Raw genomic sequence first — 21,893 nt, 5'->3', positions numbered from 1 at the left:
TAGGTGGCAGTAATGCGCTTTAAACATTAGATGCCACCCGCCAATAAACCAAAGAACACAATCGCAAGCATCCGGGTAACTTCTTGCTCCGGTTACAGTGACGGGGAGACAAAATGACAAAAACAAAAACTAAATATTTTCACCTGCCATAAAAATGAGTAACCATTAGTGGGAGGGATACTTTTGTGTTCCAGAAAGCTGTGGTGGGTGGCTCACATGAGCATTTTCCTCTCTCTACGTGGAGAGGACCAAAAGTGCCACAATGAAATAAATGAATACAAATTTAAATGAATACATTTTTTTAATGAATTATCTAATTATTTCAATATGTAATTCATATATTAATATTTCAATATTTCGCACGCATACACGGATGACGTTGCAGTAGGGGAGGGAGTAAACATGGCGTCTGGACAGCAGTGGGTGTTGGTGGAAATGGTGCAGGCGTTGTACGAGGTATTTTCTTCCCCCGAAACACATTTTGTTTTACAGCGTCTACATAATTCATGTGTTTTCCAACATACTGATAATAACCTTTAGAAAACGCTGCGCCGTATGATAATTGCTAACTTCCAGAGTCAAGAAGTACCTGGTGTACGTACTCTCAACCAATCGCGTGTTGTGCTTTGCGGCTTTTTGTCATGTATGTCAACTCCGAAGGCAAATCTAACAAGGAAGTGAGTTGCTGAATGCGTATAACTTTTTCTAACGAAGTGGCTGGAAAATGCATAGATTTACTTCATCAAGTGTGTGATATTACTTGTAGGTCAAGACGTAATTTAACGTGATGCGGAAGTTGTCGTTTCCGTTTGTGTGGATAAAAGCCATTTGTTGTTAACAGTATACTGGAGAAACGAAGGATAAACACTCATGCTTGTGTGTCCTATCATTGCTGCATTTGTTGTTATTCCGTTTTCGTTGGTAGTAACCATACTGAAACACAGAACTACGGGTGTGTTCACCACAGGTGTGCACCAGAGGTGCAAATGTGGATGTATTACACTATATCCAATGATCCAGATATTCATCCATCCATCCATTTTCTTAACCCATTATCCTCACGAGGGTCGCGGGGATTATCCAGATATATATTGCATAATTGAATATGGTTGCGATATTTGTACAGACTTACCAAACAAAAACACTTTGGGCACAGTTTTGCTTTGAAATGTTAAATCATTTGGTTAAAAAAATGAGTTGAGCTGTGCCCTTTTGTGTTGAGAGTACTTTGGGAGACTCATTATCTTGGAAGATTGCATCACTTTCCCACCAGAGATCAAATGTCCCTCAGACTATGAAAGAGGGACCTAAAATGGAAAATAGTTTGAAGTAGAAAATTGCATTACAGTACTTCGATACTAAGAAATTGTCAAAAAATAAAAAAAGTTGTAATTACTTTAATGTATAAGCAAAACCCAGTGTGATTAAATGCCTAAGTACCGGTACCTTGCATGTTTGTTTTGTTTAAATTCCTATAGTTTTCATGTGAAACATATCTTCAGTCATGTCAGCCAATGAGGGGAAAGCAATGTCATAGCTAATTTGTCAATGACTTCCAATAAAAGTTTATTTTGTATTGAATATCCACAAAAACATTTTTTAGATGTCACAGCTTCTGCAAAATAATCATGAACTAAAGTTTTCTGTCTAATGTTTTAACATTGTCAATTTATGTTCTTTTAGTAAATTTTGTAACTTACTTTTGTTTTCTTGCTCTGTTAACTACTGTATTTGTCAATGCTTATTTCCTTGTGTAAAGCACATTGAGTTGCCTTGTGTATGAAATGTGCTATACAAATAAACTTGCCTTGCCTTGCCTTGCCTTGCCTATGTCTTCCTCAGGCCCCATCTTATCACCTCATTTTGGAGGGCATCCTCATTTCAGGCTCCATGAGACGAATAAATTGACTGAAAAGGTAACAAATGTACGCAAGCACATGTGACAAGTTCAACACTACTCTCCTTTGTACTTTGGGGTTCTTTGTTTCCCTTCCAGGAAAAGGAAGATCTTATTGAGGAGTGGCAGCCTGAACCTCTTGCTCCCACAATTTCCCGAGATTCACCATACATTACCTACGATGTTGTCACAGGGTAAATATTTTGCAAGCTCAGACTTGATGCTATGCGCAACTTTCTCTTGATAATTGGGCTCTTTGCACACAACGCTGCGACGTCATATCAGTTGCAGATAAAAGTTTTTCCTTTTCCGGTTGGTCGAAATATATGACAACTGTGTGTTCATTTCCTCACATAGGCTAAACCACTTTTGTAGTAATGCCTGGGGTAATTATTTGATGCTCTGAACTGGGGTAGTTTGTAATGTCATGCACCATGGTTGTTTGAATTCTGAACTTTAGAGGCATATTTCTCCCACAGATTTTTACATTGTACAAGATCAGTTTCATTCCTTTTGAGTTCTGATTTAGTGTTTGATTCATTCTGATCGTTTAGTGTGCTGTGATAACATACTGTAATTACCCTGTTTTTGTCTTGTCTAATCTTCATTTTTTTTCTTTACCACATAGTATCTCTTTTTTATACTGTCTTGAAGTATGCAAGTCATATTTTTCTCTCACATCTTACATGACAGACCTCCCAGCCACAAAATCATAATCAATGGAAAAGAGTGCATTAACTTTGCATCCTTTAACTTCCTGGGTCTCCTAGACAATGAACGAGTCAAGGTCAGTGTTTCAACTAAATATATCGTTGTGAAACTACTTACCTCTGTTACTCGAGATCAGGGGTTAAAGTTCTCCGTCGTGGGGACGGATTTCCGCCATTTTGAAAATGAGACAAGGGTGAACCCCATAAACAAGTGCACATTTGTTGTTTATGATCCCATCACTACACTGACATTGCTTTCATGCATTTAATTAATTAATTTGGAAACACCACCTTAAAAATTATTGAAAAAGTATTGAATTTTAATATCTGGGTGAGCTCTTAAATTTCATGCTGTGTGTACCTTCTCTGTGGAGAAGCAGCAAGCCATATTAGGAGAAGTTGGCGGAACTGTCTGTCCCTAGAGTACAAGGTGGCATTGCGGACGGGACATGTCGAGAGTCGAGTCCTCCACACACTATGCGGCCAATTTGAATGTAAGAGGGGAAAGAGGAAGTTTTAATCGTTATTCACTGTTTGGAACTTACTCACTGAAGAAAAGGAAAACAATTGAACTGTCAGCGTGCTGCGACGTCCTGCAATTTAGGAGCTTGTTGCTAACCCGCTACATGCTAACGTGAGTCAGAGTCAGAGTTCCACCTTCTTTACATATCACGCACTATTTACTATTTACTATTACTATTTAAACACCTTATTAACAATAAAAATTTAAAAACTAGCGACTGAGATAAAAGTTTGTTTTGCGGTTAATACGCATCGTCATCATCGTCGTAGCGTAATTAGGTCATAATTACAGCGCGTGCGTGCGTCTTTGTGATAGATGAAGGCAAGGTGTATTTGGGTGCAAATCTGTAAATGTTGCCTTCATAAGCGTTATTTGTCCGCTTTTCCCCATTTCACACGTTATGATGGCAACAACTGTTATGGAGAAAGCAAATCTTCAGCTCACCACCCATCCGCGCCTACCTACCTACCTACCTACCTATCTATCTATCTATCTATCTATCTATCTATCTATCTATCTATCTATCTATCTATCTATCTATCTATCTATCTATCTATCTATCTATCTATCTATCTATCTATCTATCTATCTATCTATCTATCTATCTATCTATCTATCTATCTATCTATCTATCCCTGCAAATAGTTGGGGTCCACTGTTACTGTACAAGTTACATTATTTTAATAGTATTATGGTGATTGGATTACGTTAATAACTACATTGTTCTAACAGGTAACTAGAAACTGTATCAGAAGATTACAATTTAAAAGTAAGCCTCCCAACCCTGCATATATAGCATAATATGACCATGTATAGATAGATGTTTTATTATACATTGATACTGTCTTTTAAGTCTGCTTGATTTTTATCACTCAAAATGCATCATTGATGTTTGTAATTATGAAAATATTTAAAAAAAATTGCATTCCCAATTACCCTCCTAGAGCGGTCGTATACTTGTCAAATTTTTCATCCCTAATTAATGCCTAAATATTATTATTTAAAAATAATCAGTGTGCGTCCTACTGCCCTGCAAAATTTGTTAATTGACCGTAGTCAATTTAAACATAAACATGTTTTCAGTCAAATTATAATTTTTTTGCTTTAACCCTTGCTCTAGATTTGATCACAGTTTTCTGTTGAGTAAAAGAATGTTGAGTTGATCATGTATAATTACATTACAATTTATTATTGCAGCAAAAGGCACTGTCATCTCTGAAGAAATATGGGGTCGGAACATGTGGTCCTAGGGGTTTCTATGGAACGTTTGGTAGGCCATTCATTTCTTTAAGCTTCTTTCTAGTCTTTTATTGTGATGTATGTTTTAAAGTCCAGCAAAATGTAATATCCTCTTTTATGTGGTATTGGTGTCCTTGCGAAGCTCAAGTTATCTCCCAGGCACAGTTTTCAAACAAACTTGTTTAAACTTTCAGGGTTTTGTAACAGTAATCTGAATCAAGAGGACTGAAATTGCTAAGTTTTAACTTGCAGCAACTATTTCCCTATATCGATACAAACTTCCTTCTGAAGATGTCTTCTCTCCCCCCTCACCACCCCACCCACACACACACTCACTCCCTCAAGATGTTCACCTGGAGCTGGAGAGTCGGCTCGCCAAATTCATGAAAACAGAAGAAGCTATCATCTACTCATATGGCTTTGCCACTATTGCTAGTGCAATTCCTGCTTACGCGAAGAGGGGAGACATCATCTTTGTGTAAGCACAATCTCTACACACTATACCTGATAGTGTATTCAAATAATGACTGTAAATGATGCAGAATATTGTGTTTTGTGCAAAAAAACATTATATAGTCTTTTGGGTTTGTATTCAGGGATGAGGCAGCATGCTTTTCCATCCAAAAAGGCCTACAAGCTTCTCGCAGCTTTATTAAATACTTCAAGCACAATGATATGGACGACTTAGAGAGGCTTCTACAGGAGCAAGATTTGGAGGACCAGCAGGTTGGTAAATACAAGGGTACAGTAATATTTAAATAATAATAAATATTTATTAAATACAGGGTATGTATAGGTTGTTCTGGGTTAGTTTAAGGTGACGGAAACAGGCACTAAGGTGTGTCCTAAAGTGTACTTTATGTATGGATGTCGGATTTTCAGTTTGTCGTCTTCAATACAAATTGACCGAAACTAGTACTACTTCCTGCTTCTGTGTCATAGAATCATTGGAAATGTAGTCCTATTAGCCTAATGCTACAATCTGACCGAACATAAGCCAAGCGTTTATGGTGGTGCTGTTCCATTGTTACAATGTGGAACAAAATCATTGTGGTTTGTGGGACCGAGTGCTAATTGACAGTTACAGCAGGGACATAACAGGATTGGCTTGGATAATAAGAGTGAGGAAGTTGGCGAATCTGACAAGTGCATCTACACTACAGGTAAGTTGCTATTGTAATAGATGCTACAGGTTAAGCAGGCGGCAGAGAATTGAGCTCGAACGAGCTGCAGAAACTGCAATTTTTGTTGAACAAAATATATATAATTTGTCATCGTTGAATTCTGACTAACATTACTGGCTGTTTTCGTTTCAGAACCCTCGTAAGGCTCGAGTGACTCGCAAGTTCATTGTAGTGGAGGGACTGTACATCAACACTGCTGACATCTGTCCTCTTCCTGAGCTGGTAATCGGAACATTGGAATTGCTTATTATCAATTAATCATTAAACGGCCCAAACTCAGAATATGTGGAAGGGCTGGCAGACCTTCTTACACTGGAGGTCACCAGGCAGCAAGACATGTAACTTTGCAAAGAACCACACCACAAATGGAAACCCGGCTATTATAAATGGGCTTCCACGTGCATGGCACTTTTCTACCTTCTACTTGTAGGTTCCCAACTGATGACACCGCATCAGAAGCAACTGGGGGTTAGGGTTAGGAGACAACCACTCTAGCACCTAAAATATGCTGCTCTCTTTTACTAAATGACTAAACTTCTAGGCCTTTAAGAACCACTATAAAAAAATTTTAGGGCTGTGCAATTGATCGAAATATAATTACAATTACAATTGTTACACTCCACAATTACAAAATCAGCATAATCGTAAAAAATCTATTAATACAAATTTTTGAGTTGTTTAAATTTATACATTGCACCTTTTTTATTTTTAAATAAAACGTTTAATAAATTTTGTTTCACCCTAAAGGAACTTGCATAATTACAGTGTTTCAAAGAGTTAAATTTGTTTTAATATTTTTTATTTGTTTTTTACGTTTAACCATTTTCTTGTTTTGTACCCAAAAAACATCCTACACAGTGCACGTGCTGCACTCCCAACTTCAAGGTTTTGCCAACATAAATAAATAAATAAATATTATTATAAATTCAGTTTGGTCCTAAAGGAACTTACATATTTTAATGGGTCTTAATATTTTTAAATGATTAAACATTTTCTTGTTTTATACCCCCAAAAAAATTATCGTTTGAATAATTGTGATGTCAATTATTGCCAAATAATCGTGATTACAATTTTTTCCATAATCAAGCAACCCTAACAATTTTTCTTATTGCAACATCTCTGCGCACCAGTCACCTTCGCAGTTAGTTTTGCTAGTTATCAATACCAAGTGTAACATTCTGATTTAAAATTCGTATTTTTTTTGTACAGTTTTCTGCCTTATAAACACTGTTGACTGTGGCTCTTGCATGTCACGAGACTTGTCCAAAGCTTGTCCAAAAACACAATTCCTCACATTCTATTTCTAGACCAAACCCCACAATTAACTCAGTTGTGTCACCTAGCTACAAACGAAACTGTGTGCTACAAGCTACTACAAAGCTGACTGCACAATATGTACATTTTCTTTTCCCCCCAAAACAAATGATAAATTAATTTAGATTTATGGGCGCGCTATTTTAAAGTAGAAAAACAATAATGTGAACAGTGAATGAGAGTACTGTTTTATTACAAGATGTCTTTGTAAGTCGAACTTCAATATGCCTACCACTGTGCCCCTTTAAGGCATGTGCCTACTGTATATTTGTAGTTTACAAACCAATGTCTGCTGCTTTGCAGTTGACACTGGATTGTCTTCGAAACTGCTCAGTTGGGCTTGTTTGCGGTGCCCAACCTCTCTTAGACAAGGAATTGTTGTCCTTGGCAGCAACCTCAACAAGATAATGCTGCGCTTGTTAGCAAACAATGTCAAATGAACGGAGGAACAAATATGTGGATATAGTATGTAATACTGTGGAAAAGTGTCCTTCCATGTTATATTCTCAAGTAAATACACAAGTTTAATCATATTCTTTAGGCAAATATTGGGTTATTGCTGTTAAAATGATTGTTTTATGACAGGGAAGTTGATCTTACGAGAACCTCTTCACAAATAATTTTCTATTTCTTTTAGCTTCCCCGTATGACAATTGGTCATGTGAAAATTAGTGTTGTTCCAATACCACTTTTTGGCTTCCAATACCGATTCAAATACCTGGCTGTGCCGTATAAAACATGTTTTTTTTCTCTCTTTTTTCTAAAGAACTGCAGACTCACATGGCTGTAAAATCATTACTCTTTTGGTCAGGCACATCTTAAAACCCTTTGCGAAACAGGAAATACATGCACCGAACACCGATGATTAGACATCAGTGAACCACTGCGTTCAAATTTCTTTACTAGTATCGGTAAATGGCATCGGCCCGTTATTTATTAGAACTCACCAATACCGATGCCAGTGTTTTAATGCAGTATTGGGGCACACAACACTAGTGAAAATGACAAAGAACTATCATACCTTGTTGTATTCTTAAAAGCTTAATTGCCTCTGCTTGCGCAACATCACAAATAGCAAGATGTATTTTTTTTCTCTATGGGCATTTCAATGAAACCTTTAAATGAAACCCAAACAAATGCCAGCAGAAGAATTTGCTTCCTCTAGCCACTGTGAGTCAGTCATACGGAAGAGGATTAGGGCCTGGGAAGAGGAAAAAAAAGGTTTGCAGGATTCTGACTTTATTCTCAGCATTCTGACTTTAAAGCGAGAATTCTGAGATTAACGTCAGAATACTCACTTCAAAATCTGAATTCTGAGATTAAAGTGATAAAGTGAGAATTTTGAGATTAAAGTCAGAGAATTCTGAAAGTGGGAGTTCTGAAATTAAAGTCAGAATTCTCACTTTAAAGTCAGAACTCTGAGACTAAAGTGAGAATTCTGAAGATTCAAGTGATAAAGTGAGATTCAAGTGATAAAGTGAGATTAAAGTGATAAAGTGAGAATTCTGAGATTAAAGTGAGATAATCTCAGAATTCTGAGATTAAAATTGAGATTAAAGTGAGATAATGTCAGAATTCCGAGAATAAAGTGAGAATTCTCACTTTAAAGTCAGAATTCTGAAAATAAAGTGAGAATCCTGCCAACCCTTTTTTTTTCTCTTCACTGGCCCTGATCCTCTTTCGTAGAGTCAAGTCTGTGTTTTTACTGAATAAATTAATGACTAATTATAATTTATTACAATTGCTGTCATGTCGTAATAACATGATTTGTCAACCAGGTAAAACTAAAATACAAGCACAAGGTCCGCATTTTCCTGGAGGAGAGCATGTCTTTCGGTGTGTTGGGAGAGCATGGCCGAGGGGTCACAGAGCACTTTGGAGTCAACGTAAGTACTTTTAATTTGATCAAAGATTATTGTGACTAATTACTCCAGTTTTGTGGTGCATTCCAGACTGGACTCTGACAAAACGCTCCATTTTACTGTATTTTGGGCTGTCTATATTTGATTTTTCCTGCGGGGTCTGATAATGTACTTGTGTCTCATGTTTGTGTAGATTGAAGACATTGACCTGATCAGTGCTAACATGGAGAATTCCGTGGCCTCCGTTGGAGGCTTTTGCTGCGGACGCTCTTTTGTTATAGACCATCAGGTAACCACAACAATACTGAAGTTCAATAATACAATGTATATGACAAATACACAAAAGGCATAGGCAAATGGTATTTCTGTGAAACATGTTGCCTTCCCCCCAGTGATTACCATTGAATAAATGACTGAAAATGTAATTCCATTTTTTGTTTATCTCTTGGCGTTCTATGAAAGAGTGGAATTTTAGCTCTTGATGTGAAAAGTCTAAAAATTCCATGTAATGTGCTTTCATTCTAAAGAGTAACCGTTTAAGTCAACGTTTGTTTTAACAAATTGTGAGGAAACTGCTGTGTTGCTATCACACACAGATTGCACACGTGTTGCAGTAAAACGAAACTATTATGCTTGATTTCACAACATTTGATAAATTTGAGGTTTTCTCTCTGACCACATGCAAGATATTGCTTCATCAGGCCTTTCATCAAAATTCGAAGTCTAAATTGTTTTATTTTGAATGAGTAGCTGTCTCATTTACATCAAAGCATTTTTGTTATCACATGCTAATGAATGTTGGACAGCACTTCAATAGGGTAGACAAGTAGCATTAAAGAGGGCAGTTTTAATAAAGTGGACCAGCCAGTCACATTGGTTTTAATCTGAGCGTATATGTTGTCATAGCAGATTATTTCTTCATCCATTTGCAAACATTCTTTAAGTGAAACTATCATTACATTGTGTAGACAATACTTGACTTCACTGAGTTACAGTTTGTTTATTCTCCACTTGTTAACTTCCAATAATAATAATCAAATTTGTAAACTTTGTAAACTTTTTCCTGCATCAAGAGCTACTTTTCATAACTAACTAACTAACTAAAATGGTAGCATGTAAAAAGTAGTTACCTAAATAAGTTTTTATTTATTATTATTATTATTATAGTTTTTATTTATTATTATTATTATTTACCCCTAAAACAGAGATGGACCAAAAATATTTGCAGGTGCAATTTTATGTTTCGTCCAAAGGTTTTTTGTCATTAGAACAACCTGGCTGAAACGGGACGTTGTGATAAAACAAGCAAAATCCTTTAAAGCAAGCTATTTTGGTGCAAACGCCGGTCAACCTACCACAACCTAGGCAGCTCGGGGTAAGATTAGACTTTAAAGAAAAAGAAAGGGGAAAAAAGTTCCGGCCGGAGATAGTAGTGCGTCAATATGCCATTGGGTGCCCATGGTGCACCTTGTCGGCTATGCATGCAGCCACGGCCCGCTAAACTGTCCGCTGAACCCATTTTGGGGTTTTAGTTTCGGCCAATAATTTTTATTTCGGTGCATCTCTAAAATGTATTGGTGTTGTTCAAGGTATCCAGTGACATGTTGTGATTCATCATAAAGAATGTGTGTATCATTGTTTTTCAGCGCCTTTCAGGCCAAGGCTACTGTTTCTCTGCATCGCTGCCTCCCATGCTCGCCGCTGCAGCGATAGAGGCCCTCAGCATCATGCAAGAGAATCCAGGTACAAGGTCTTAATTTCTTGCTTTTCACATCAGAAACTTTCATTCCAAAATGACATTACTTCCTGCACTGTAAAAAAGAATGAGTAATATTTACTTGAAAATACCTAGGAAAGTTTTTCCACTCAGAAAATCTGAATACATTTTAGAAAAGTTTTTTTTCAAGTACATTTTACTTGCATATTAAATAGTTTATTAAAAAAAGAATAACCCAAGTAACAATTACTAGCAATTACCTAGTCAATATATTCATTTAGTTTTACTAGCAATTGCCTAGTAAATATATTCATTTAGTTTTACAAGGGGGTTCAAGTAAATTTTACTTGGATAGCATTACAGGTACTTTATTTTGACAAAATTACTCAAGTAACATTTGCTTGAAATTACTGTATACTTGGTTGAATTTACTCTCCATTAGTATTTTCTACTAGCTAAAACTTGACTTACTAAATCTAACATGAAATAACAAAATGAAAGTTCACTACATATTACTTGCAATTACCTCTATTCAAGTATTCCATTCATTCCTCACAAGGGTCACGGGGGTACTGGAGCCAATCGCAGGGCACACATAGATGAACAACCATACACACTCACAATCACACCTAGGGACAATTTAGACACTTCAATTATAACCTACCATGCATGTTTTTGGAATGTGGGATGAAACAGGAGAAAACCCACAAAGGCACAGGGAGAACATGCAAACTCCACCCAGTAAGGCCAAAGCCCGGACTCAATCTCATGTCCTCTGCACTGGGAAATGGACGTGACAACCAGTAATTTTAAAGAAAGCCCTTTTGTTTAGTTCTGGGAAAAAAAGCAAAACTCTGCAATAGAGACTCAAATTACAAAATAAAATCAAGCAATTTTCCCCAAATTTGGGATTAATTTATAATACATTAACCAAAGTGATGAAAAAGTTCACAGCTCCAAAGTTTCAGTCTTTGTTGAAAACAAATTCAAATGAAAAATTATACAGGTTAAATGTTAAGTGTTAAGCAAAACACTATATTGTAAGTTGGGAACTGTATAATACACACAAGTCAAAGTTTCCTTGATGGCATTAAGCAGGAAAAATAATTTAACTCTTTGACTGCCATAAACGTTATATAACGTTTAGTAAAAACCTACGGAGGGGCGCCGAGGACGTTAAAAGACGTTCACTATGTTTTTTTGTTGTTTTTTTGGAAACGGGTGGAGGAAAGCCTTGGGCAGCTGTGCTGAAAGTATCAAGCAGATCTAGTTAGTATAATGACTCGTTTTGGCCCCTAGATGCAGGCATGTGATTTTTCCGCTAATTCGTGGAATTCCGCTTTTTTTATCTCCCCCCAAAAAAAAAAATCCGATTTCGTCTCTCTACAGCATTCCGTTTTAGTGTTTCCGCAACTGAAATGAAACCGATCTTGCGATTGGCGGAAGTCTCCGTGTTGACCAATAAGAGCGCTTGTTATAAAGGCATAGGAGTATGCCATTGTTTGTAGACCAATAAACGCGCTTGTTATAAAGGCATAGAGTATGCCATTGTTTGTTGAGCAATAAACGCGCTTGTTATAAAGGCATAGAGTATGCCATTGTTTGTTGACCAATAAACGCGCTTGTTATAAAGGTATAAGAGTATGCCGTTGTTCATTTCGCACACGTTTTTGCCGAGTGTTTAAAGAAAGATGTCCGTGATCGAACGCAAAGATGCTCCGCGAGTTAAGGAAATTGACAAACTCGTAAAAAACAAGTTTCGCTGGGACTGGTTAGAGAAGGATATATCGACAAATGTTGGAAAGAAGACTGTGACGAATTTGTTCAGTGACTTCATTCGGAAGATCGATCGTGCCGGGAAAGCGCTTTGCATTTGGTGCCGTGATACCATTGACTGTGGCTGGAGAGGTTTCAAAGCTCTTGAAAGTCACGCAAAGAGCAAAAAACACATAAAAGAACTCCAGTCAAGAACAACAAATTATTCCATCGCTGGAAGTTTTGGTGCCCAAACGAAAACTCCAAAACTTTATGGCCTCCATCCCTTATTGACATCACAATTGGGAGCGGTAATGGAGAGACGTGATCCACCCCAACAACCTGCACCAGTTGCTGATAGAGTCGTGAATTTTGAGGTAGGTGGTAAACTTTTCAAATTAATCGGAATCAAATTTTCGAAAATATTATAACGTAATAAAAATGGCCTTAACTATTTAACATGGTTAATCCACAAACTCAAATGAATGCTGCATGTTAGCACTTTCAGTTTTCAATATGTTGACTGTCTACAGTATGCAGTTAGTACAGAGATGATCGAAATGATTGTGTTTTTACCAGAGCTTGCTGCATGAGGTATTTTATGTTTTTGTTATGCATTATGTATTAAATTAAGAATGATTGATTAAATGATTTATTGCATGGTAAATATTATTTCCAATGGTTAAAGATAATTTATTATTTTGTAGCTAATTTGCAACGTTTTTTGTTACCATAATAAATACTCTGACATGTGAATGTGCATGCAAGTTTAGACTAAATCCTTTTTTATTTACTTTGGTCGCATGACATTTAGGATTATAATTCAAATAATTATTTAAATTATTTAATTGTTTACTGATTATTGTTGAATTTATTTTATTCTTCAGGCAATGCTGTTGGGAGTGCTGGCCGAAAATTCTCTTCCGTTCACCATGGCCCCAAAGCTCATCACACTGTCAAAGGAACTGGCAAGGGATCCAAAAGCTCTGAATGGACTGTCCATGGATAGAACCAGTGCATCATACAAAATGAAGTATGGCCTTGCTCGCACTATGCTTGATGAGACTTTAACAAACTTAAGATCCTCCCACTTTTCAATGAACATTGACGAGTCCACCAGCAACAATCTACACCGTGTCCTGTGTGTACTCGTCAGCTATTTCTCCCCGTTGACAAAGTCTGTTGTGGTGGAACATTTAGCATCTTTGAGTGTTGTTAAAGTTGACAGCAAATCTCTCTTTGATGAACTCTCAGCCCTCATGACCAAGAACAATATTCCCTGGAGCAATTTGGTGTCTGTGTTGATGGACTCATGTGCAGTGATGCGGGGTTCCAAATCTGGAGTTGAGACGCGTTTGCGAGGGGGACCAGCACCACATCTCCTTGACATAGATGGGGATACCTGCCACCACATCCACAACGCCTCCAAGCATTTTTGCAAGCCATTTGAGTACAAGATTGAAGGACTCCATAATGATCTCTTCAATGATTTCAAGTGGTCAACCGATCTGAAGGAAGCTCTTCAAGAAATTTGCTTTCTTACAGGCATCACCTTCACCATGCCAGAGAGATTTGTCAGCCATCGATGGCTTTCAAACTATGATGTTTCAATGTCCACCTTACGCCTCATGGATGTCTTTACCATCTTCTACCATGCATTTCTTGGCAGAGAAGATAAAGAACTCTATCTCCCCACCATCATGGCCATCTACCACAAGAAGGATATTCCAAGAGAAGTCAAAGCCAAACTCAAAGACATACAATCAGCTTTAGGCAAAAAGCACATGACTGAGGAAGGAAGGAGGAGGAAGCAGAGGATCTATGAGAAGATATTCTTCACAAGATTGGATACGCTTCTCACCCTCAACCTGTACACAGCAGTTCTGCCCTTGCTGAAGAACTATGTGATCACCTTTGAGACGAAAACACCAATGATCCACAAGCTGAACGACAAGCAAGTGGCCTTCTTCAAGAAGTTCTTGTCCTGTTTCCTGAAGCCAGAGTCCATTCAAGGCTGTAAACTGACAGAAATTGAGCTGAACAACAAAGCCAACCAACTCAGAGAAAAGGATATTTTCTATGGTGGTGTCACCAGCAAATTGATGGATTCTTCCAACAAGTCGTCAGTTGTGTTCAAGTTCAAAGCCAAAGCCAAGGCAGCATATCTGGCATGTGGACTGTACCTTCAGAAAAAGTTGCCCATGAACAGCAAGCTTCTGAAAGCAGCCTCTGCCATTGACCCACTTGCCAGAGGACACAGCTTAACTTTAAACCTACTGAAGAAGCTGTCATCGTTGGTCACCAATGTCCTTGATGAGTCAGAGCTGGGGAACTATGATCTCGAGGTGAGAGAATACCAGTTGGACAGTGAGTTGCCAACACCTTTGGACTCAGAGGGGAAGGCAATTGCACTGGATCGTTGGTGGGCTCAAGTCTTTGCTGTTGGAAGATACCCAACCTTGGCCAAGATGGTGAAGGCTCTCATGAGTTGCTTCCATGGGCCTCAAGTAGAGGGGGCTTTCAGTGTCATGGGTGATGTCCTGAACCCCAGAGCATGCAGAATGGACATAGCCACATACAGTTCTATTCAGACTGTGAAATATGCCCTAAGAGCAAGAAAGACCACCTCTGTCAGCCATTTTGGCAGGAAAGACATTCTGATGGATCCTGTGCAGTCCAAACTGTGCCTAAATCTGAGGACATCCTCCAAAAGGTACAGGGAGGAGAAGGATGCAGAAGCAGCTATGTTGTCTGCAAAACGAACAGAACTTGCTGTGAAACAGGACACTCAAATGAGCAAGGCTGCCTCAAGAAGAACCATCAAAGCTGCACAGAAGCAGGCTAGAAAGACCCATTCCAAAGCAATGAAGTCTAGGAGGAAGTAGTGTTTGTGTCATGTGAATGGATTGTGCTCAAGAATGAACACTTGTATATTCCTGTAAATATGTTGAATGTTTTAATGAGCAAAAAATAGAAAAACATTATTTATGACATAAATAATTTTTGAATGTGACTGATTTTGAGTTGACTAAAACTGCAATTTTATATGGGATAGTTCAATATACATTGGAAATGTATGCTGTTGTTTTGTCTATTTCTTTGTCATCTGAGTGCATTGAAAGTACTTAAAATCACGGAAAACCCATGAGCTACGGGGGGCTTCGCCCCCATGGCCCCCCCACCAGGGCGCTGCCCTGGACCTAGCTGGGTGCCTGCGGCCCCCAGACCCCCGGCTAAATTTTCAGATAATTTCACTTTGGTCAAATCACATGCCTGTAGATGGCAGCGATGACTCTCTTTGCACAAGATTGGGTGGGCGTCAGTAGAAGACGTGAGGCGCGAAGCTAGAGTGTTGAGGGGACAATGGCTGATGAAGCAACAATGGCTGATGAAGCAACAATGGCGACCGGTTGCAAGCAGCTCACGCTTGAGCATTTTTTTCAAAGACGGAAAGCATCGATCAACACTAAAAAGCGCATTGATGTCGACGATGATGATGATGGTGACTCCGAGCTTGACGCCAAAGTTGGAAGCCTTGACGCGACCGTTATGATCACGTAGTAAGCCTCACCGGCTAGCGACGCTAACGCCGGAAAACGCGCAGCACAACCGACCGGGTACTTCTGCACAAGCGGACATTCGATCGGACGATGGAGAGTAGTCGAAAAGCATCGACCAATGCACATTGATGATGATGATGATGGTGACTCCCGAGGTTGACGCCACAGTTGGAAGCATTGACGCGGCCGTTATTCTCACGTCATAAAGCCTCACCGGCTAGCGCTGCTAACGCCGGAAAACGCGGAGCTGCACAAGCGGACATTCGATCGGGCGATGGAGAGTACCCCGAGTCCAATGCATATTCATCGGAGGAGCGGGTACAGTCTGATCACGGAGAAGACACTGGTTCTGGAATCGCAATGAAACTAATCTGTTGTGCAAATCCTGTTGCGTCTCCTTGCACGCAGGGGAGTGTTACACAAAAAGAAAAACTGTCGTTGAAACATCCACATAATTGTAAATAGTACCACAGTTGCACACATTTGTAAATAGTTTGCCAAGTTGTTGTCAAATTGTTACACTGTTGAATGTAAATAAACGTATTTTGCTATCAAAAAACACTTTTTCATTCTTGGTGGTAGTGTTTTATATAAGTAAAGCACTATTTAGGTGTTTGTGGCATCATTCATGGACAAAAAGAAGTGTAAAATTCACTAGAGTGCATGAAATAATATTGTTTCACTAAAAGCTTGGTTTCTCCGTATTTTGGTCCAAAACAAGCGCATTTGGGTGAAACTAACCATTTTCTATTGTTGATTACTAAAGAACGGAATAAGGTAGAAACAAACTTTTTTTTTCTGATGAAAGATGAAAGTTCAATCTTTCATTTGGTAGTATGTGTGTTTCCATAGTCCAAACAGTAATTTTCTGTGGACCTTCAAAGATCAGTCAAAATGCTTAAATCGGCTGGCACTCACAGCATCCCTTTTCTGAAAATGTCTGGCAGTCAAAGAGTTAACAATAATTCAACTTAATAATAAAGTTTGCTCGTTTTTAACAGTTCTAAAATTAAACACATTAACTGAGTAAAATCTTATTAATTTAATTTAAAAAAATTCTTCCAACATTTGCTGTAAAAACATTACATGGGGAAAAAAAAACAAGTAGCACATTCAAGTATACCTAATGTTTTAAAGCAAATGTGAATAACTGAAAAAAAAACAATAAATAAATAATGGAACCAATATAATATTTACAAGGGCAAAAAAAATCATTTTTATCAGTGTGAGTTCCTACAAAGCATCTGATCCAACAAGTTTAAGGTTGCTAGGGTTAAAAAAACAGAATGTAGTAGTTTATCAGGCTGCTACTTGAGATAAGCATGGTCATGTCAATTTTTAATCCCCCTTTCATTCCAATTTTATATTTTACTACATAGCAGTTGTGCTCTATTTTTGCAGACATATTCACCGTTCTAAGGGAGAAATGTGCATATGTTTACAAAGAATTAAAAGGGTAAGTTTTCTACCGCTCTTATTATTTGTTGTTTTGTTTTTGTTTATTGTTTTTCAATTTCAGTTCATCATACAAGTTGGTTCACTTTCTTTGATGTCACTACACTGTAATAACGGAAGTATGCCTGATGGATGTTTTTGCAAAACTGTGTACACTGCCTTTGTTTACCAACTTACTCAAATTTCTAGGTTATTTTAGTCAATAGTTTGTTAGCTAATTGCCTTATAATTTATTGAGCATTTACCCCATTATCATCATAAAACTTGGAGGATGTCTGCACAATATATGTCGCAGTATGTCTCTCAAAGCATTTGAAACCAAACTTGTGTTTTAAAGGCCATGTCACTCACACTGACTGTAAATATAACCCAGCTCAAGGTACTGTGTACATTGGTTTCCATGAAGAATGCCGTGGCATTTCCATGTTATATTTTCAAACCATATTGTAATTACTAAACTTGGGACAGACTATACAAGCTAAACATGATACACACATGGACAAAATTGTTGGTAACCCTCTGTTAATGACAGATACATAAATAATCATAATCATAATAAAAGGGAAAAAAAATATCTATATATATATAAAAAAAATAAATTTAAAAAAATAAAATTCGCAAATTTGCCACTTTATAAAGTGGCAGATGTGTAAGAAAAAAACTAATGTGAGGATTCGTTGGTGGTTAATGGGACACTGTTTATAAAATGAAAAGGGAGGATGTAAACTGATTATTTTTTAATTTAAACTTTACTCGTCATACACGGCAGCGAGAGCAACAACATTCCCTGATCCTCTATCAGCTGACTAACACTAACCAAGCAGAAGCTAGCATACTTTAGGTAAATGCAAGTGAATGACGGAGCGCAACAGATTCGACGACACATCAACTTAGCTACTTGTACAAAAAAATATCAAAATATATTAATGTGTAAATAATAATTATGGAAGCATAAATGTACAAGTAAATATTTATTTTAACAAATTAACTTAAATGCTTGATTCTCAGGGTGTGGACCTTCGTCTTTGTTAGTGGTGTGCGATACTGCAAATTTGGGTATCGATCAGATACCAAGTAAATACAGGGCCAGTATCGACGATATAGATATTGATACTTTTTGAAAATTATTGTATGTAATTATTTTTTTTAATTACGGTAGCTGCATCATCGAATTGTACTGTTCAGAAACTACAATTACAAAAAATAAATTCTGCTTTCATTGCACTTCATTTGTGGATTTTGTGGATTTTTTTCCAAGATAAATAAAAAAGATGTTGATTCAATATTGATACTGACTTGGTATCGATAATATCGATATTTGGCTCGATCCGCCCACCACTAGTCTTTGTCGCTGGCAGTACTCAACGCTTCAAAGTGTGAATGCTCAACATGATATGGTTAAAGCCATTACTATCTCCTTATTTGAAAACCTGACCCAAAATGATTGGCACAAACATCAGAGTAGTAAGCTTCGTGTATTTCTCGTAAGTTTCCGAGTTTTTTTCCTCGCAAATGTGCCACTTTATAAACTCGCAAATTTACAAGCTTTTTTCTCAGAAAATTGCCCCCACCCTCTAAAAAAATATACATTAGGCTTGGACAAAAAAAACAACCTAGGTGTGTCCGCTAATTAGAACCACAGATGTTTTGCACCTGTAAGCAGTTAGTCGGCCTACTGAACGGGTGACACTTAGTCACAGTATTGTCTGGTGACATCATGTGTAAACACACTAAACATGAACCAGAAGAAGTGAAGGAGAAAATTGTTCTAGCAGATTAGAAAGAAAAGTATATACAAGCACATTAAAAGTAACTGCTATAAGACCGTCTCCAACAACTTGACGTTCATGTGAAACCAGCCCTAATGGCAGCATTGTTTTTCCAATTTCGGTGTGATACAATTATGACATCCAGCTGTTGTCTTGCTGTCTTTCGGCATACACAGGAAACCCAATAATCCCATAAACCCAATAATGTTTAATTCAATTCAATTTATTTCATTTGTAGAAGAAAAAATACAATATAACGACGCAATATTGAAATTCAAAGTAAAGTAAAAGAAATGAAAGGGGACAGAAAGAAGTAAAACTTGTTTTGTCTGCCCCTGATCAACACAAAAAAAGAAGAAAAAAACACACAAAATGAATGACAGCGAGCGGTCAAGACGCTTTCAGTATAACAATTATATAAAATAATTCAACTGTGTGTCCTTGTGCTACATATATTTTTGCAATAACTGCTTTTATACATTTAAAATAACAAATAGACTGTGAAGATTTTGTTTTACAATCCAGATTGTTCCACAGACTGACACCTTGAGTTGAAATACATCGTCCTTTTTGTTTTGTTCTATGTTTAGGTTTGGAAAAAATGTCTGTTCCTCTTAATTTATTAACTTTAACTTAACTTTCCCTTTTTATAAATTTCCCCTTTTATAAATTGTGTTTGTATATTAACTGGTAAAATTTCAGGATGGGCTTTATACAATATTTTATTCTAATGTTTCCCGGGTTTGGTATGTGGTCTTCCATGTATAGTGGATTACCTTGAAATTTGACAAGTCGAGCCTTTACCTTGATATGATCTACAACAAAATAGCCTCTGGACCTTAAACAAACAGCAATAATAATAATAATAATAATAATTCCCTGACAAATCCTACTACAGTATTTGTTTATTGTATTTCAGAATTCCAGGTCTGAAGTTGGTGGGAATGCAATTTGCTCCCGCTCTTCACCTGCAGCTGGAGAGAAGTTCAGGCACTCGGGAGTCTGACATGCAGCTACTGCGCTCAATTGTAGATTATGTGAGTTCCCTTTTGTTTCACACGAACAGTCCTTCTCATTCTCAAATAGGGGGCAACAATTTTATATGCACAGTAGAGAAATTATACTGTTTATAGTCTTGGCCGAGAGTGTGGGGTAGGGGTGCTGAAATATTTTCTTCTTCCTGGGGGAGCGTAACATAATTGGAAATAATTGAGAAGCACTGCCATCTGATGCCTCTGTCTTATTAGGAAATGTGTAAGTAGTGTGTCTTCAATTCACTGAGGTCATCCTTTGATGCTGTGGGCTCCAGTGTGGTTTTGCACTGTAGATACTCAGGACAATTCCATGTCCAATTCCATTTCATATGAGGCATATTTTTACCTAATATTTTAGTCAGACTGCATTTGGTGTTGTGCTGTCTACAACGTAGCTATCAAAAAGAGAGTTATTTGTATTCTGTAACTCATCCTAGTTTCCATGTTTTGGTTGTTAGTGTATGGAGAGGCAAGTGGCACTGACCCTCGCCCGATACTTGGAAAAAGAAGAGCGATATCCCCCTCCGCCCAGGTAAGATCAGTCTTGATTCCACCATTGCAGTCTATACTCTGGCAGCATTTCAACAACAAATGTCTGTTATTCCTTGTGTCCTCAGCATCCGAGTGGTGGTGACCATCGAACAGACGGAGGAGGACATACTGAAGGCCAAGTTGTGTATACAGGAGGCCGCTTCAACGCTACTAAAATAAATGCGGGTTTTATTTTTTATCTCTACCAATATCACTGGATGTCCTATCTGTTGTTTGGACTGAGTAGTAAGGAGGAGAATGAGACACTCAGATTGTGAGCACACTTAACACTGCTTGTATTGCGAGGAGGCTCTTGGACATTTTAATATATATAATAATATATCTGAATTTTAAGTTGTCCCCACTCTCAATTTGACTGACAGATGTGGTGAAGAAAAAAACACTCCTGAAGCTGCAGTGCTAATGTTACTGTTTGGAATACCCGACAGCTACTTGTACATCTTTTGTTGCAGATTAATATGTTCCAACATGTGGTTAAATACTTACATTTACTTACTAAGCCTCTTTAGCATCTTACCATGTTTTTGTCATTTGTTTCTATCATCTTGCCGTTTGACATTGTAAACTCAGCAAATATTTTCTACTAAGCCAATAAGTAAACCCTAATATGTAAAATAGTCCTTATTTGTTCCAAAATTTTCAAATGGCGCTTTCTTCATCTGTTTAGTCATTAATGTCTGTTTATCAACATCACTTTTTGTAGCTAGTCAACCTAACATACTTGCTATTATGTTTTTAGTTTTTGCATAGATTAAAAATATATATATATTTAGGAAATTTGCATTGAGAGTGGGGAAAACTTAAAATTCTGAGCTAGGATATCAAAATGTCCAAGAGCATCCTCGCAATACAAGCAGTGTTAAGTGTGCTCACAATCTAAGTATCTCTCACGAGAGTCCATAAAATCCCCACTCTCCAGCGATGTGTGAGCAGGGGAGCCCGAGCCTCTCTTTCATTTGAGGAGGAGTTACAAAAAAGGACAATGATTCCGGAATTTTTTGCCCATTTAATTATCTAGTATGATTTTTATTTTATTTTTTAATCCAATGTTCATTATTTCATTGTTGAAATGGCAGAATTTGCCTATTTCCTGTTCAAATGCATGGGCAAGACAGGAAGCAGCAAACCTCACCTCAGATTGTGCAATCTTGTGCCTTGTCTGTCTCTCTTCATACCTCCAATATAATGTTTTAGACATTGGCAATATGCATTTTGATTTTCCGTGGTCAGGTATTTAATATTTGTGTGTTAGTGTTAGTTTAGCTGATTGCATGAAACCGCAGCTAAGGCACGATGTGGGTCAAAAAGGATTCTGCCTCCTC

At 37.6% G+C, this 21,893-nt stretch overlaps 2 protein-coding genes across 2 annotated transcripts; both read left to right on the top strand.

Moving 5' to 3' along the window:
• The first annotated feature begins 115 nt into the window (after positions 1-115).
• sptlc1 (serine palmitoyltransferase, long chain base subunit 1) lies at positions 116-21,771 on the top strand. The gene is given in 16 exon segments (XM_086097344.1): positions 116-456; positions 1,843-1,879; positions 1,882-1,916; positions 1,997-2,091; positions 2,591-2,684; positions 4,328-4,400; positions 4,715-4,847; positions 4,966-5,095; positions 5,686-5,775; positions 8,646-8,753; positions 8,923-9,018; positions 10,376-10,472; positions 17,163-17,217; positions 19,905-20,022; positions 20,478-20,551; positions 20,637-21,771. Coding segments are annotated over 16 exon segments (1,383 nt in total). The 5' UTR covers positions 116-402; the 3' UTR covers positions 20,731-21,771.
• On the top strand, positions 12,487-15,214 carry LOC147162327 (uncharacterized). The gene is made up of 2 exons (XM_086097663.1): positions 12,487-12,578; positions 13,089-15,214. Exons 1-2 carry the CDS (start codon positions 12,516-12,518, stop codon positions 15,084-15,086), a joined length of 2,061 nt encoding a protein of 686 aa, XP_085953789.1. The 5' UTR covers positions 12,487-12,515; the 3' UTR covers positions 15,087-15,214.
• Positions 21,772-21,893: the final 122 nt, after the last annotated feature.

Source organism: Leptonotus elevatus, chromosome 15 (assembly GCF_054856555.1).
Source record: "Leptonotus elevatus isolate MCC_2025b chromosome 15, RoL_Lele_1.0, whole genome shotgun sequence".
In the NCBI taxonomy this organism is placed as follows: domain Eukaryota; kingdom Metazoa; phylum Chordata; class Actinopteri; order Syngnathiformes; family Syngnathidae; genus Leptonotus; species Leptonotus elevatus.
Note: the sequence above shows the minus strand (reverse complement) of the source record. Positions and strands in the feature narration are given on the sequence as shown.

What these genes read in the sequence shown, in the direction of transcription:
- LOC147162327 (XM_086097663.1), top strand. Translation starts at nt 12,516, where the DNA reads ATGGAGAGACGTGATCCACCCCAACAACCTGCACCAGTTGCTGATAGA. An exon ending in ATAGAGTCGTGAATTTTGAG is followed by an intron (nt 12,579 to 13,088) that starts GTAGGTGGTAAA and finishes TTTATTCTTCAG; the next exon opens with GCAATGCTGTTGGGAGTGCT.